The sequence below is a fragment of the Chaetodon auriga genome, chromosome 8, assembly GCF_051107435.1.
Source record: "Chaetodon auriga isolate fChaAug3 chromosome 8, fChaAug3.hap1, whole genome shotgun sequence".
Classification (NCBI taxonomy): Eukaryota; Metazoa; Chordata; class Actinopteri; order Chaetodontiformes; family Chaetodontidae; genus Chaetodon; species Chaetodon auriga.
Genome location: NC_135081.1, coordinates 25,908,680 through 25,924,363, shown reverse-complemented (window position 1 = coordinate 25,924,363; position 15,684 = coordinate 25,908,680). Strand labels below are relative to the sequence as shown.

The following is a 15,684-nucleotide window of genomic DNA, read 5'->3' as shown; positions in this document are numbered from 1 at the left end:
GCACTTGTATCCTGTCATGTTATTTCCATACAGGCTGTTCGCAGTCAAGGACCTCGTCAGCTGAGTGACAGCATGTTACGAAGACTTTACCGTTGCTTCATTTCTGACATTTTTTGGGAGGCTGAGAAGCTGCTTTGGATCAACATCGGTGGAGTCTGGGCGGAGCAAGCAGGAAACAAGCACAGCTGGGAGTGAGTCACCTGTCAATCAGCAACCTTTAGACTGGACGTCCACCAGCAAGACTCCCATTACAAGAAGGGAAATTCTGATGTTGGACTTCTGCTGAAAGACATTTAAACTTGACATCTTCCAAACCCTTTTTTTGAATAAACACATATTTTTGTAATTTGTAATAGGGCATCATCATTACATAGAACACTAATTAGCTGACATGGGTTGAACAGCAAAGCTCTCGAGCCTGATTTTTAGCTCTGTGGATGGAAATGTCAGTTGGTCGTTGCACCACTTTGGTGCAGACTGAAATGTGAACACTTAGCATGAGGCTGACATTTGTGGTTTTAGAGAACTAATGGTCGCTGTGACATGAAGGTTTCCCTTTATTACTTTTGCAAACCCATGGACATTCAAACCAGCCACAGCTGTACTTTGTTTTAGTGCTAATTAGAAAATGTTAGCGAATGCTGCTACCTGCTAAATATCATCATGTCTGCATTGTCATTGTGAGCTTGTTAGCATGACAACATTAGCATTTAGCTCCCTGCTGTGCCTGAGTGCAGCCTCACAGAGCTGCTAGCATGGCCGTGACCAGGAGCAAAAAGTAAAATCTGCACATTATGAGCTAAAGACGCTCTCAGTCTTTCACTGTCTCTGTAAGTTTTGTAAAACAACAGTAAAACATACGTTTAACACACATGCACGTGCAGGCACACACATTCACACACAGACAGAATTAAGGCAGTCTTGCTGTAAAAGACCACAGCGGTGTCAGTCTGTCAGACTCCTCCCTGTGCATCTCCGGACAGAGCACCAATTACGTGGAGTTGTCTCCCTTTCACCACCTCGTTAGCCTAATTGGATTAACGAGGAGGAACCTTTTGACGGACAGCTGGTTTAGGAGCAGCATGGAGGCTCTGAGGAAGCTCCAGAAAGTCAATTTGGCATCACATCGGTACACAGCAGCTTTAGTTTCCAGTAACTGCTGAACCACAGCTGTAGAAGATGTAGAATGAAGTAACGTGAGTCTGTCAATTATTGTTCGATTGGCTTTAACAGAAGGTGCCGCAAAGATTTGATTAAAATCGAGCCACGTTCTTCACATCTAATCTATCTCCTAAGAAATGAATCTCCAGTATGTAAATACAACGAGACCATGATTTCCAAATAGTCCATAAAGTTTTAATACTACACACGAGAGGAACTAATGAGTCCACCAGAGACCCGGCGAGCCACGAGTGCTGCGATCATTTCAGCTCAAGTTTTTACTGACTGGAAAATTAGTTTTTTCTTTAGATCAATTTAAATAAATGAACAACAAAAAAAACTGAAGCTTTCCATCTCATTTAAGCACTTTTTTAAATAAACTCAAGGTCCCGGGTCTTAAGCTTAGTCATCACACTTTAATTCACGAAAGTGTTGTGGAGAGGGATTTCCGCCGCTTACGCAGCATTTTTTCAGCAGCGTTTTAATATTGAACCTCACTTCTGAAGTGCTGCTGATGGTTGACTGGGTGATGTCATCAAACGTCTTGCATTGCCCAACAAAAACCCCCAACCCAAAAACCAAATACAACCGTATAAAACAGAGAAAAAAAGCAAATCATCGCTTCTAAGAAGCTGGACCTGCAGAGGGTTTGACAGTATTGCATGAAAGATGATCAAAACAATTAATCAATTTTAAAATAGCTGATTATTTCCACCAATTGACAACTTGAGTAATCAAGTGATTGCTGCAGCTTTAATCCTAAGTATTTATTTCATGCTGAATGGTGTAAGAAAAACTTTGTTGACAATTTTTTAAAGAAAATAATAATCGGTTACTCAATAAAAGACTAAATGAGTCGGTAAAACAGGTCGTTTGAAGAGCATGACTCAGCAATTAGTTCATCCAGAGTGCAACCTCAGTCAAACCAACAATGACCAGCGTCTCTTGCCCCGTTAGAGCCGCCGGCCTGGCAGACATCAGCTGGCAGAGTCGGGGTCGGGTCGAGTCAGGCCGAGCCGGTTCAGGGTTTCAGACTCGGTCTGGGTCCAGGACAGACCAGCTGAAGCCCCAATGAGACGAAACTAACGGAATAAAAGAGTCTTTGTTTGTTTCCCTTTACATGAGATGATCAAACAGCATTACATAAGGAGATTCCTCACACTGCCAGTCTGCAAATTTGTTTATATTTGTGTGTGTGTGTGTGTGTGTGTGAGTGTGTGTGTGAGTGTGCGCTGTCTCGTTGCCAAAATAACCCACTGGTAATTGGGGTAGCTTCCAACTCCTCTAGTGAAGGGTGTGAATGGTCATAATGAGAAGATTTTGGCTTGTCTGTGTGTGTGTGTGTGTGTGTGTGTGTGTGTGTGTGTGTGTGTGTGTGTGTGCGCACGTGTTTGTGTGTGTTTGTACGTGTGTGTGTTCTAACACGGCCTACTTTCGGGGACCAGTTAATTTATGATGTTTTGTCCAATTGAGGACAAAAGCCATGTCCCCGGTGGGAAAAGGTTGATTTTAGTTCAGTGTTTGGGTGATTCTCCAGAAAATGAATGTGAGCCTATGAAATGTCCCCAGAAGTGGACTCAAAAAGTGTGTGTGTGCGTGTGTGTGTGCGTGTGTGTGTGTCGGACTGTTTGGGGGTGATGGCGCCTCAAGGCCAAGTGCTGGTCGCCTGTGCTGGCGAGCTGCCGACCCTCAGGCTTCGCCTTTTGTTTAACCCAGATCAGTTTGGAGAGGGGAAGCCACTAAACCACCCACAGACCTGGGGCGCTCTGATTGGCTGTGACAGACTGTAAAGAGGAACCTGATTGGTTGTGACAGATACGGCCCGCCAGCCAGTTTGCTGACCCAGACTGAAGAGAGGAGGGGAAAGGTTGGACACTGGATGGCAAATAAACAAAGGCTTACAGGCTCCTGTAGGAACAATATGGAGGTTCTACTTTGTGGAGTTCATGGTGAAATCTCCCCAAATATATTTTCACATCACTAATTACATAATACGTAAAATCCCTTTACAACACGGCTCATGTGCTGCAGTTTACCTGTCAGTAGGAATAAATCACAATTTTCTATCCTTGAGCAGTCGAACGCTTTAAAAAGTGCAACACCAGCTCTCCGAAAAACACATCTGACTTCGTCACATCGGGCTCTAAAAGGTGAAACATTTGACAATTAGCACGTCATTAAAGTTAAAGGTGCAATATTTCCCTTTCAGTCACTTATTCAGCCAAGAAAAAGACAAAGTGGAGCCCGTCCTCCTCAATGTCTCAGTCTTCATATACCAATCACTGAAGCAGCCTTCCACTAATCTGATCATCCTAATTAGCATAAAGGGTAGAAGAAGAATATTAATTTGTAGTCGTGTGGAATCTGCTCAATCATGTTAAGAGCTTTTCAGTCTATTTTACAAAAGATCTCAACTCAAGGTCCACTTACTGGCTTTTTCCAGTGTTTTCTTCAGTGTGACTTTAACTGAAGTGACAGACTTCAAAGCATTTAAGTGTGTTGACATATTTTACAACATACCTACACATTCAAAAGGCAACATGACTGAAGAGGAAAGGAGGAGCAGTTCACGGTGCATTCTGTGCTGTCTGACACATTCAGTCAGTCTGAGCTGTTAAGACGTCGATACGCTTCAAACGAACGGCTCATCAGAGCGTCGAACGGCGTCTGAGACCTCCTCGCAGCCTCCCCACGTCAGACCGTGGCGTCTCTAACTTTCCAAGACAGACAAGCTGCCAATCACGCCCACATCAGGCAGTGATTTGTCTTTTCTTTCTTGTGTAAATTGGGCCGTTTGTGGCAGCTGATGAGGACGTGAAAAAACATTTCAGAGGTCAAATCTGTCCCAATAAGGAATGGTCATCGTGTGGCGTGCGGACGTTTAACACACAGGGGAGATAATTTAATTAATGTTTATGAAAATGACCGCAGGAAGTGCTGACGAGGCCGAGTGAACGGAGATGAAGCGCAGTGAGAGCCTCTTTAACTCACCGCCATTGATTTTAGCTTCAAATACCTAAACCTCGAGAGAACCAGACACACACACACACACACACACACACACACACACACACACACACACACACACACACACACACACGCACACACTCCTGCTGTCTCTTCTCGTTCCCACACTCACTCACTCATGACTTAAACATGAGCTTCTTTTTTTTTATCTTTACTCATCGTTGCTCATTAATATCGATATAAAGAGGAAACGCACAGGTCTGCATTCAGCTCTAATTGAAACTCTCTGCATCGAATTTACACCAGCTGCTCTCACTCCTCCTCACTCCTCCTTCTCTCACTCATCCTTTCTCCTTCTCCCCATCTTGCCACCTCCTCTTCACCTCCTCCTCCTTATCTCGTAAATTTCCTTCATTCCATCCCTCTCTCCTCCACTCGTTTCTGCAGTCCTTTCTTTTCCTTCCTTCTGTCTTTTTTCTCCCTCCATCTCATAAATCCTGTCATTTCTGACTCCACAGGTGGTGGGATGGAGGAAAGCTCTGTTGCCATGGAAACAGCCTCAGCCTCGCCAGAGTTAATGCGGCGCTGCCGACCTGACGAGATCTGCATGCGCACACATTAAACACACAGTCGTGCACGCGGGAATACGCACGCCTACTAATAATGTGTTTATCTTTGAAGAACTGTGGATTTATGAGGCGATACTGTGTGTGTGTGTGTGTGTGTGTGTGTGTGTGTGTGTGTGTGTGTACATGTTAAGTGCATGCATACTGTATGTGAGCATCCATGCATCTACACTTGTGCTGCCTGTTTTTTCCTCCCTTGTGACCTGATTTTGAGCGGACAGTCAATTAAAATGCAAGTATGTAAGCATGTGTGTGTGTTTTCCACTTACACATACACACACACACACACACACACACACACACACACGCAATCTTCCCATCTATCCTCTTACACTCTGATTTTTAAGTGGTTAGTCGGAGTCAAGATCTCATGAAAATTCCATGGAAACTGTACGTGTGCAGTAAACGCTGGGTTCACTGTGTTCACTTTTCACTTTTACAATAATCAGTGTTTATTCTGAACATCAGTGGGAAACTATCCGAAAGAAAAGGAAATCAATAATACATGACTCTGAGTTTTCAGAGGGACTCTGGTGCAAAATCAGCAATCGTTTCCCCTTTCGCCACATTTTTCTCTTTGCTTCTGACTTCTGGAGGACATTTATAAAATCTTTATCAATCAGAATCCTCTTGCAGCAGCAGATGGCAGCTTTAGGACAAGCGGGGACATGAAATTTCCTCCTTTTATAAAATCTTTTTGGGTAAAAATCTCTTACGTCTTATAAGTCACCTGCCAGGTGTTTTAATTTTTTTATTATATCCGAATTAGATGAAAGCTGATGATGTGTCATTTAAAGGATGCTGGAGAACGACACAGCGTTACAAACTCGCTGCTACAAAGATCAAAGTGTTTTCCGATCTGACACCGATTTGGTGACAGTCTGGTTAGTTTTGGTTGGTTAGTGGCACTGGAGACCCTCACACTGTTGCACTTGGTTGTTCTCATTTATAAGAACCAGAAATAGTTAAAAAGCCAGAGAGAGAAACTCAAGCCCTGCTAAGTTTCCTCCTTCACACGCCTGACCAATCGCTGCGCAGAGTCTGTGCAGATGCTCGATTGTCGGTTTTAGAAAGAAATAACTGGATAACTGTCGGACAGGTGTGGGGGGAGGGGGTTTCAGACGTCATACGTACGCCGGCCAACAAAAGCCCAAAACATTTCCATTAGGAGAAACGAGCATCTGCAGAAATTATGCCATTTTAAAAACATACGAAAATCCAAAAGAAATACAAGCAAGCAGCAAACACATGAAAAGGAACCAAAATACAAAACAAAGTCTAAAACACACAAAACAGCATTTCCAGACACACACAACACTTCCTGCACGTTTCTGCTAAAGCGTATCAGAGTCTGCGCGTATATGGCTGCACTGCTGCTGGCTTGTGATGTGTGTTGTGTTTGTTAAGTCTTTCTTGTCTTTAAGTAATGATTATCTTCATTATAGATGAAGCTGCTGATCACAACCGCTCAATACTGTTTATCATCATAGAAGCTTATAAGTCAGAATTCACATTTGAATCTTCTGACATTTTGCCTCAAAAAAGGTTCAGTTTTCTCTGCATTGACTGATTGATTAACTGACAGCTTCTTTTTCAAATTTCTTTCTATTGTGTAACTCATCACACAAACCAAATAAATCCAAACATCTGTTTTTCTGCTCAGTCTTGTTGCCATGACAGGTGTGTGTGTGTGTGTGTGTGTGTGTGTGTGTGTGTGGTAACATCCGGGTGTGATAGGCGCACTGAATGCTAATATGACAGTGTGCAGCAGAGGAGGGCCGGGGAGGAACGAGGGCCGTGCACGAGCTTGTGCACGAGCATGAACTCAATGACTCGCTTAACCAAGGACACACTGACACACAGACAGCGCAGCACCTACACGCACCAACCACAGAAAGCAGCCGCACCGTAACACACAGGAGCACAGAGACAGGTGCAAAACACGCACATACAAAAAGATGTACTCTTGTTCCGTCCACCACAACGCCTACATGAACACACACACATGTAAATCACTGTTCAAGGGCGGCCAGAGTTTGAGAACAACGCCGACTCAGCAGTGCCAAGCATACATAAAAAAGCCCACCTACTGCACGCTAATTGTTTCGTCTTTGAGCAGGAAGGACAGAAGCAGCCCGTCACTGTCAGACTGCTCATGAAACTTTCTCGGCTTGTGCGACGACCTTCTCCACCTGCAGTAAAAAAAACCAGCAACGCCAAGGACGGCGACAACGGTGGCCCAAACAACTGTCACACCTGTGAGTCAGCTGCAGCAAAAAAAAACACCTGGACGCTGACAAGGACGACGACACGGAGGAGAAACGCCGGCACCAGGGGACACCTGCAGGACGCTCTGCTGAAGGGACTTTCAGAAGGCTGATAACGACTTTTTTTGGGACGTTTGTCGTGGCAGCAGGTGCAACTGTCCAAAGATTTCTATACTAAATTTAACAAAGGTCAGCAGTTCCCAAAGTTTACTGATGTCCAGGATGAACAGCCTCAGAAACAGCATTATGGGTAACAGTAACCAGCGTGAACATACGCAGCTCTGAAACAATGAAAAACAAGAGAGCAGACGTCATAATTTGTTGCAGGCAAATCAGACACACTCGTAGATAGTTTACAAGAGGAAGCAGCAGGACAGCTTTTGTTCAGATTTTATTTTGCTTTCTTCTGCTGCAGCACCATGAAATCATCTTCCTGTGAGTATAAAGTGGAGAGAGGAAACTCGAGTGGCCTCTCAGTAACCTGTAGGCCCTGTTTTAAAAGCCTGAGATCTGCCACACGGCCGTGATGTGGTTTTGGTGGATCCTGGAGGTGACTGGAGACTGGAGTTCGATATGAAGGACGAACTTGCTTTGATGTGATAATGATTGATGTCACGCTCACGTCTACCTGCCTCGCTCATTTCTTGCTGTTATTTGCACATGTTAAAAATAAACTTCATGCAGAATTTTCCCTGATAACGCGTTTTGGATTTTACTAAATGTGGTAACTTTGTGGCATGAGGACGTTTGCACGTCAGAGGAGGCTACAATGCACACACACACATTTGCGTACAGCGCCCACAAACACACAGTAACACAGAGCGAAGCCAGCAGCTGGTCGGGTCGAGCCTGCGGCCACCTACGTATGCTAATGTTGGCCTGCAGGCAGATCCAGGTGGGAGGATATTACAAATGAGATTAGGATCATTTAGTTTCCCAACAAACAGATTTATCTGGGATGAGGAACATAATAGCCGCCACCGATCTCAATTTAGTGCTGTGAGAGAAGTTTCTGTCCTCTCTCCGTTCCCCAGGGACAAAAGACGTCCCATCTTTCATGTAGTAATCCAGCTTCGGTGGTTTAATCCAAAACACCTGCAACTATGATTAGAGCTGCCAGCAAAGATGGCTTTCATTATCCATCCCTCTTTAATTAGTTCTTTAATCTATCAGTAGTGAAAAATAATGACAAACTGCTTGTTTTGTCCGACTAATGGTCCAAAAAAAAAAAAAAAAAAACAGTTTATAATGACATGAAGCAGAGAAGCAGGAAATCCTCACAGTCAAAACATGAAAGTAGTAAATGTTTGATAGTTTAACGTGATTGATGAGTTAAATACACTGATTGTGGAGATGTTCTTTCATTTGTTTTCTATAAAGTGAGTAATTGATCATTTCCTAATCATTTCAGGCTTAATCATCAATGACTAACTGTCCCCATAAAACAGGATGTCATTTTCTGATCATTACAAAAATCACACTTTGTTATATTTACAGTCAGAAAGTCAATCTGCATCATTCATGAATACAGACAGGATGTGTGTTCATTTAAGTGTCGGGATCATTATTACCAATGAATTAATTTATTTTATGGGTTTTTATTTATTTAAATGTATCACCTGACAACGATAAACAAAAATGTCACGCCAATCTTTTTATCATTCTTGTTTGGTACAGTATCGCACATGACGACTGTGTTAAGGGGATTCAAACGTGTGCATCCTGCATTGACGTGGGACGTCCTACAAAGCCCTTCTCCTCCTCCTCCTCCTCCTCCTCCTCCTCCTCCTGACTTCCCACGACTGCTCCAGAATCGTCCAATATGGACGTCAAAAAACTGACATTTTGACATGCCACAGAGGGAAATAACCTGACGCACCAGATGGTTTGTTACGCACAACCATCTGCAAAGTCGTCCTTGGAAACTTTTTGGAAAAGGGCAGCCGCTTTCAGAAACACTTGGCAGGTGACTGAATGAACCATCTGTCTATCACGAGCTAACTTCAACTAATCACTTCGTATGTCGTAGTCAGACTCTTGCTGAAGCCAGAGGAGCGAAAACACCTCGTCCATCCTTTGCTCTTCTCTCAGTGAAGAAATACTCTCCACTTCTGACAGAGCTGATGCTAAAGCAGCATCAACGCTAACTCTTCAGGAGCCGCCATGTTGTTTTCACCTCACTCATTGTCACACCTAAACCACGCCCACCCATAACTGCCAGTAGTTCCTCACAAGATGCTGATTGGCTGCTTGAAGTCTGGCAAGATGGATTCTCTGCTCATGTGATGTCATGATCTTGCAAGTCCAGCTGCCTCGCATGGTAAAGCAGGAAAAACGCGGATGTAAATATTAAATTAATGATGGCTGAATTCCATTTAGCTGATTCACTTCGGTAGAGCAGTCATCCTTGTTAGTAACACCTGTGCTTCTCCTGCGATGACGAGTCAAACCGCCCGGTGTGAAAGTGCGCGATCTGTTATCAGACTCAAACTGCTGACTGACAGGACGAACGTCACCGCAGTCCTTCCTCCTGCCGTCACTCTGACTGCATGTTACCGCTGATTACTTTCCATTACTCGGCCCACAGTGCGAGGCAGCGCTTTGATGAATCATCAGACATCAACCTTGGCTGCTCTGGACGTCCATCACTCAGTCTCAGAGGAATCAAAAACATCAAGCAGCTAACATGCACAGGCTATAACGCCGAGCGGGAACATGACTGCAGGCAAACTGTGGATGCTCAGCGAGGTGACGTGCAACTTTGAAGACAGATTTCTTTTTTCTAGAAATGGTACATTTTCCTTCTGGCATTCAAATTAGAGTCAAAACACGGATGTTTGCACAGTCAACAGGAAAATGTGTACATCTGCTGAAAATCAAACACAGTATGCGCTGCATGAAGTCATTAGGCAGAAATAATGAATACACCAGTACAAATAATGATATCATCTCCAGATTAGAGCTGCTAATGATGGACTACACCCATTTTGCCAGTGGACACACACACACACACACACACACACTGGTCAGTAGGCGTGGAGCCACCAGACTTGGCAACAAATTTCAGCATGTGCCAAAATCCAAGCAACATTTTACGGCTTGATGAAATCCAAAGCGCGGACACATCATGGCAGCGGCGTGAACACGCTGTTCTGCCAGCCGGTGTCGGTGGATGTGTGTGGTTTCCATGGCAACACAGGAGATGCAGAGGACAGCCATTGTTCACCGATAACCAGAGCAGTAGACGGCGGAAATTTGATGATTATTCATTTTCGGGGGGTGTTTTTGTCTTTCCTCAAACTGCGATTAAAAAAAAAAAGGCTGGATTGGGTTAGTGGAGTCATGGAGGGAGGATTTGGCTCCAAGATTAACCCACTGCACATCAAAGATGATCTGCCAGCTCACAGATATGTGTCAGCAGGCCAGAGAGAAAAAAAGAGACGGAGAGGAGGAGGAGGAGGAGGAGGAAGATGAAAGGAGAGGAGAAGCACAGGCGAGGCTGTACGTCCATGAGTTTCAGTGCAGAAAGGAGAAAGCATTACTCCGTCAATCACCGATCTACCAGACGACTGGGGGGAGGGGAGGATGGAGGGGACAGCGGCATATCATCTCTATTAAACACACGGGGGGGGATTGCAAATGGCCACCGGAGGAAAAGCCAACAGGAAATGACTGACGGCATTCTGGTCGTCTGCTGTCAGTTCAGGGCAGTTGGCCTTGGTCGTCTGAGCATCATTCACAGATGTGGGGCAAGCTGCCGCCTCCACACTCCACCAGTGAAGCGAGAAAATGTGTGCGTGTGTGTGTGTGTGTGAGTGAGTGAAGGGGATGGAGGAGATGGAGGAGGAGGAGAGTTAGCCCAAGGTTGTTTTAAGGCGTCTGCACCAGATCTGCCAACCTCTTTTAGTTAAGTATCCACCTGAGTTTGAGCAGACACAAAGTCACCGCTGCAGCACTGATGAAAGGCGACAGAAGCGCTGCTGACGGGGAGTCAAACAGAGGAGTTTAGGATGATTGCGTGGTATTTCATCCAGTGTTTGATCCCAAACACTGCAAAAATCTCCACACTGGCCTCGTGGATGTGAAGGCAGTCGGTCCATCACTTTGGTCCAGACTGAAAACAACTATTGCATCGATAGCCATGAAATTCTGAACAGATGCTCATGATCCTCAGAGGATGAATCCTAAATACTTTGCTGATCCCTAACTTTTCATTTAGCACCGTCACTGAGTCCAATTTTAAATTTGTCTGACACTTCATGACCAAATACCTGCAAAACATTCCCATCAGCCTCAGCTGTACTTAGCATGCTAGCATGCTAAACTAGGTGAACGTTGTGCAGCCTCACAGAACTGACATCAGGTTTATCACTGAGAGCGAATTTCAGCACAGCAGACTGACTTGTTTTCTTGCTGCAAAACGTATTACTCTGTCTTCAACATACAGACTCATTTCAAACGAGCTGATTCGTGCTGGAAACGGGTTGATTTCATCTTCCTGCTGTGGGAGATGTTGCCGTACGTCCAGCAGTTAAAAATGATTAGATGAGATGGGGATTTCTTGCAGTGCGAGAGGGAAAATTTCTTTTTCATCATCGTCCCTCTCGCTGAGGTGCCAGCTGGTGTTTCGGCTCCAGGGCAGCAGGGAGTGAAGTGTTTGGCTCAAGGGCACTTAATTAGACAAGACTGCACAGAGAGTTGAGTTTAGGGTCAACTACAGGGCCGACATGCCCAAACACTCATTTTTCATCCTTGGTACTGTCACTTTTATCACTGTTTATCTCCACCAAACTGCAAACTCTTGGAGACTAAACAGGAGATAGCATGCTAATAAATCAAATTTGAAGGTGGTGGCAAGTGGATTTTGTTAGCTTCAGATAGAGCCAAGCTAGCTGTTTCCCCCTGACTCCAGTCTTTATGCTAAGCTAACCGCCTACTGGCTGCAGCTTCATATGAAGGATAAAGACATGAGATGTGTATCAATGTTCTCATCAAATTCCCAAATTGTAAAACTACTGCTTAAAGTCTTTAAACAACTCACACACTGGTCTTATGTAAATGTGCATTACGCCGCCTGGATGAGCTTTTAAAAGCCTGTTAGATGCTCTCATATGTTTCCTATAAGGCCTGGAGTAAGAAAAAAAACCTTATATCCATTACATGTGAGGGGAACATTGAAGGCTGAGGACTGAAGGGGATAATTTGGTCAGTGTGCTAAATCTTTACACACTTGGCTCAGAGGCGCAGCTGACAGGGAACATGGCTCTTGGATGTTCCCTGATGTGAGCTTCTTTTCCTTTGGAGAGCCTCCAGACGATCCTCTGCGCTCCAAACAAAACACACAAGAACAACATGATTTTTTTGGACTTCACCTTGCATTCACACTCCATGAATTTCAGCCAATGTGATGACAAGAATCGGCCAGATTATATTGGATTATAACGCCAGACTGATTTCATCTCGTGCACGCTCCTGCATTATTAATCTGACAGTAGTGGAGCCCGCCGCGCGCAATCAATCTCAGACAAAGAGGCAGAGCATGGAAGCCTCAGTGCTTCTTATTTTTACTGTTTACTCTGTGTTTTTTCTTCTTCTCCTCCTCTCTGTGTATCAGAATGTCCGTCCAGATCCCTTCATGAATTATTCATCAGGTCCCCCGGCCCTAATCCTCGCCTTTGTGTCGCCGTAGTGCCAGTGCGCCTCCAGGGATCCGGTTTACTGCATCGGCTGGACGCTGTCACTGTCACACATCTCTGCAATTTCTCCTATAATATTACAGCAGCGGCTTATAGTTCGCCTGAAATACTCCAGTTGATGATTTAGTGACCTGATTTTGCTCTGATTGCTTCCTAAGATGCCACTGTGAGGTCTTATCGGCGCTCCTTCACTGTCTGGAGGGAGTTAAAGGGTATCTTTAACCCTTCATGCTGTTTGATCACTTACGATGTCTGCAGATAGTGACCTTATTGTTTGCTCCTCCAGTAAAATATCTCTATGATATTTCACTTCTAACAATATTTCCTTCAGTGTGTCTGTGGTGTCAGATCGGTTCATGCTGACCCAATTTTTGCCTCCTCTCGTGTCTGTATAATATTCATAAGGACTTACATCGTCTACTTGTGTCTTTAATGTGACCTCATTTCGGTTTATACCATTTTTGTCTCCTGTGACATCTCGAAAATGTTCCTACAGGGACATGGTGCTCAATAATGACTTAATCATACCATAAGTGTCTCCTAGGCATCAATAGAAAACTCCTATGAAATGTGAAAATTCTTATAATATTCCTACATTATGGCATGAAGGTGATTTTTGCTCCAGTGTCCATAAAAAACGTGTTTTACTCTCATTTTGTTGTCAACAGATTCTCCAAAAGACTATTTATTTCCAGTTTGCAGTGGCTGGAAAGTGTCAAGACCAAGATAGTATTCAGAATAAAATCACCACATTTTTCTAACCAACAGCCTCTCGATGGCAGTTGAGTGTGAAGTGCTTCCTAACCTACAATCCGAGCCTCACTGACCTCCTTTCTGGCTGCCCTGTGGGAGCGGGTTTAGGTACCCTGAATCCACAGAGAGGACGCGCTGCAGCAGCAACAAAATTCAGCGACAAATGCAAATGTGGAGGTTTTGCATGATTGAAGCGCACAGTGAAGGGCAGTTTCTTACCGTGGACGGACAGCGGGATCAAGTGCAGAGCCAGGACGCACGACAGCAGCGTTAGTCTCCAGCATCCCGTGCAGAAGCTCGCCTCCTTCCCCTGCATCCTCGCCGCGCAACGATAGCCTCAGATGATCAGACGAGAAAAAAAAAACAAAATCCCTGTGCTAATAGTGATGATAGAGTTCAAAAATGTGGCAAAAAGTAATCCGGACAAGCGGGTGTGTTGCTTCGCGTGCAGTCTAGACTCCAGCCTCCCTGCGCTTCTCCTCCATAGCCGCTTGGTCTCAGCTGCCTCCTCGTATCCGCCGCTGTTTCACACGCTCGGCTCAGTTAAGCACACTGAGGCTGGTTATGGCTCCATTGCCACAGAACGGCGATCGGAGACTGTGAGGGTGGGGTGGTAGTGGTGGTGGAGGCGGGGGGTGCGTTTGGGGGCGCAGACGCACGCCGTGGCTCGGCTTGGCTTCGTTTGGCTCGGAACGGATCGGTGCTTTCGGCACTTTGTGGTTGAGGGGGAGCAAACACACACGACGGAGTGCAGCGCGCTCGGCAGCCTTCTCATCATCTGGGGAGGGGGGAAAGGGTTGTTGATCCCCCCTCCTTTCCCAAGACGCATCCCTCCTCCTCCTCCTCTTCCTCCTCCTCCTCTCTCCATCCTTCCCTTTCCTAAAACTTTTCCCAGTCGTTCGACCATCACAGAGTCCACTTCTTTCCCCTTCCTTCATACTTTTTGTCTTCCTTCCTCTTTTTCACACATTTCTCCTCCTCTTCCTCCTAAGTTTCCTCATGTGCCAAGTCTTTATTTGTTTTCAAGCTTTTTCCAAAGACGTTTCACTTCTTTTCCTCCTCTTTTCCTCTTATAACATTTTTCCACAGCTTTGTTGTAAACATCCAAACTTCTCTTCCTTCGTCCTTCTCTCTTCTTCTGCTTCACTCATAATGATTTTTAAAAATGTTTTTGTTTTTTTCCCCCAAACAAAACATCTTGTCCTCTCTCCTGCACCTTTTCCAAGATGTTTCCACCCCTTTTCCTCCTTCTTTCCTCCCTATCTTCCATCCTTCCTTTCCCTAAAATTGTTCCTTTTCTAGGAATTCTTTCCTTTCTTTTTCCCCAAACTTTTCCTCTGTTCTACTCCCTCTTTTCCACAGGTTCTCCTCCTCTTCCTTTTTGCTTTCTTCTTCATCTTCCATGACTTTTTATAAACCTCCTTTTCCTCTTTTTTCTTCCAGAAAACTTTTGCCCTCTCTCCTGCACCTCGCCAAGTGTTTCCCTCCTCCTCTCTCTTTTCCCTTTTGTCCTTCATCCTCTTTCACATCATTTGACTTTTTGTCCGCCTCCATCTTTTCCAGACACATTTCTCATCCTCTTGACTTAATCCTTTATCTTGATAAACCTTTTAAACCTCCTCTACCTGCCCCTCTCAAAAATAGTTCCTCCTCCTGTACTCCTCTCTTCCTGTCCTTCTCCTCTGCCATCCTTTCCTTCCCCAAACTGTTCCTCCTCTTCCTTCTCCTTCCCTCCTTCCTCCCTCTTTTCTCTTCCTCTCACACTCACTCACTTTATTCCCCTCCTCCTACACGAAACTTTTTCCCATCTTTTCCACCTCCCCCCTCCTCCCCTCCTTCCCTCCTTCCCTCCTTCCCTCCCTCTGTTTCCCAAAGCTTTCAGTTATTTGCTATTCATCAGAGAGTGTTGGATCTCAATGGGAGTACACAATCTGCTCTGGACACTTTTTTTCCTCCCCAATGGAAATCGGTCTATTTTGAAGGAGCTTAACTTCCCCTCATCAGTGTGTGTGTGTGTGTGTGTGTGTGTGTGTGTGTGTGCGTGTGTGTGTGTGTTGGAGAGGATGAAGCAGTTTGAGATTATGTAAAAGAAGTGTCGTGTTTGATGCCGTCAAAACAACCAGCTTTGTTTAATGGTGTGACACAGAAAGGCAAACAAAAGGGGTGAGGAAGAGGAGGAGGAGGAGGGGATGCATGGGGGTGTCTGGGTGAAAG

The 15,684-nt window shown here is 44.9% G+C and overlaps 1 protein-coding gene across 8 annotated transcripts in view; it reads right to left on the bottom strand.

Moving 5' to 3' along the window:
• cspg5a (chondroitin sulfate proteoglycan 5a) overlaps positions 1-14,250 on the bottom strand; it is a 53,482-nt gene extending 39,232 nt beyond the window's left edge. For all 8 annotated transcript variants that reach the window (XM_076736175.1, XM_076736181.1, XM_076736177.1 and 5 more), the window contains exon 1: positions 13,690-14,250. In XM_076736175.1, the coding sequence (XP_076592290.1) occupies positions 13,690-13,786 (97 nt within the window). In that variant the 5' untranslated portion in view covers positions 13,787-14,250. The remainder of the gene's footprint in view (positions 1-13,689) is intronic.
• Between the last annotated feature and the right edge of the window lie 1,434 nt (positions 14,251-15,684).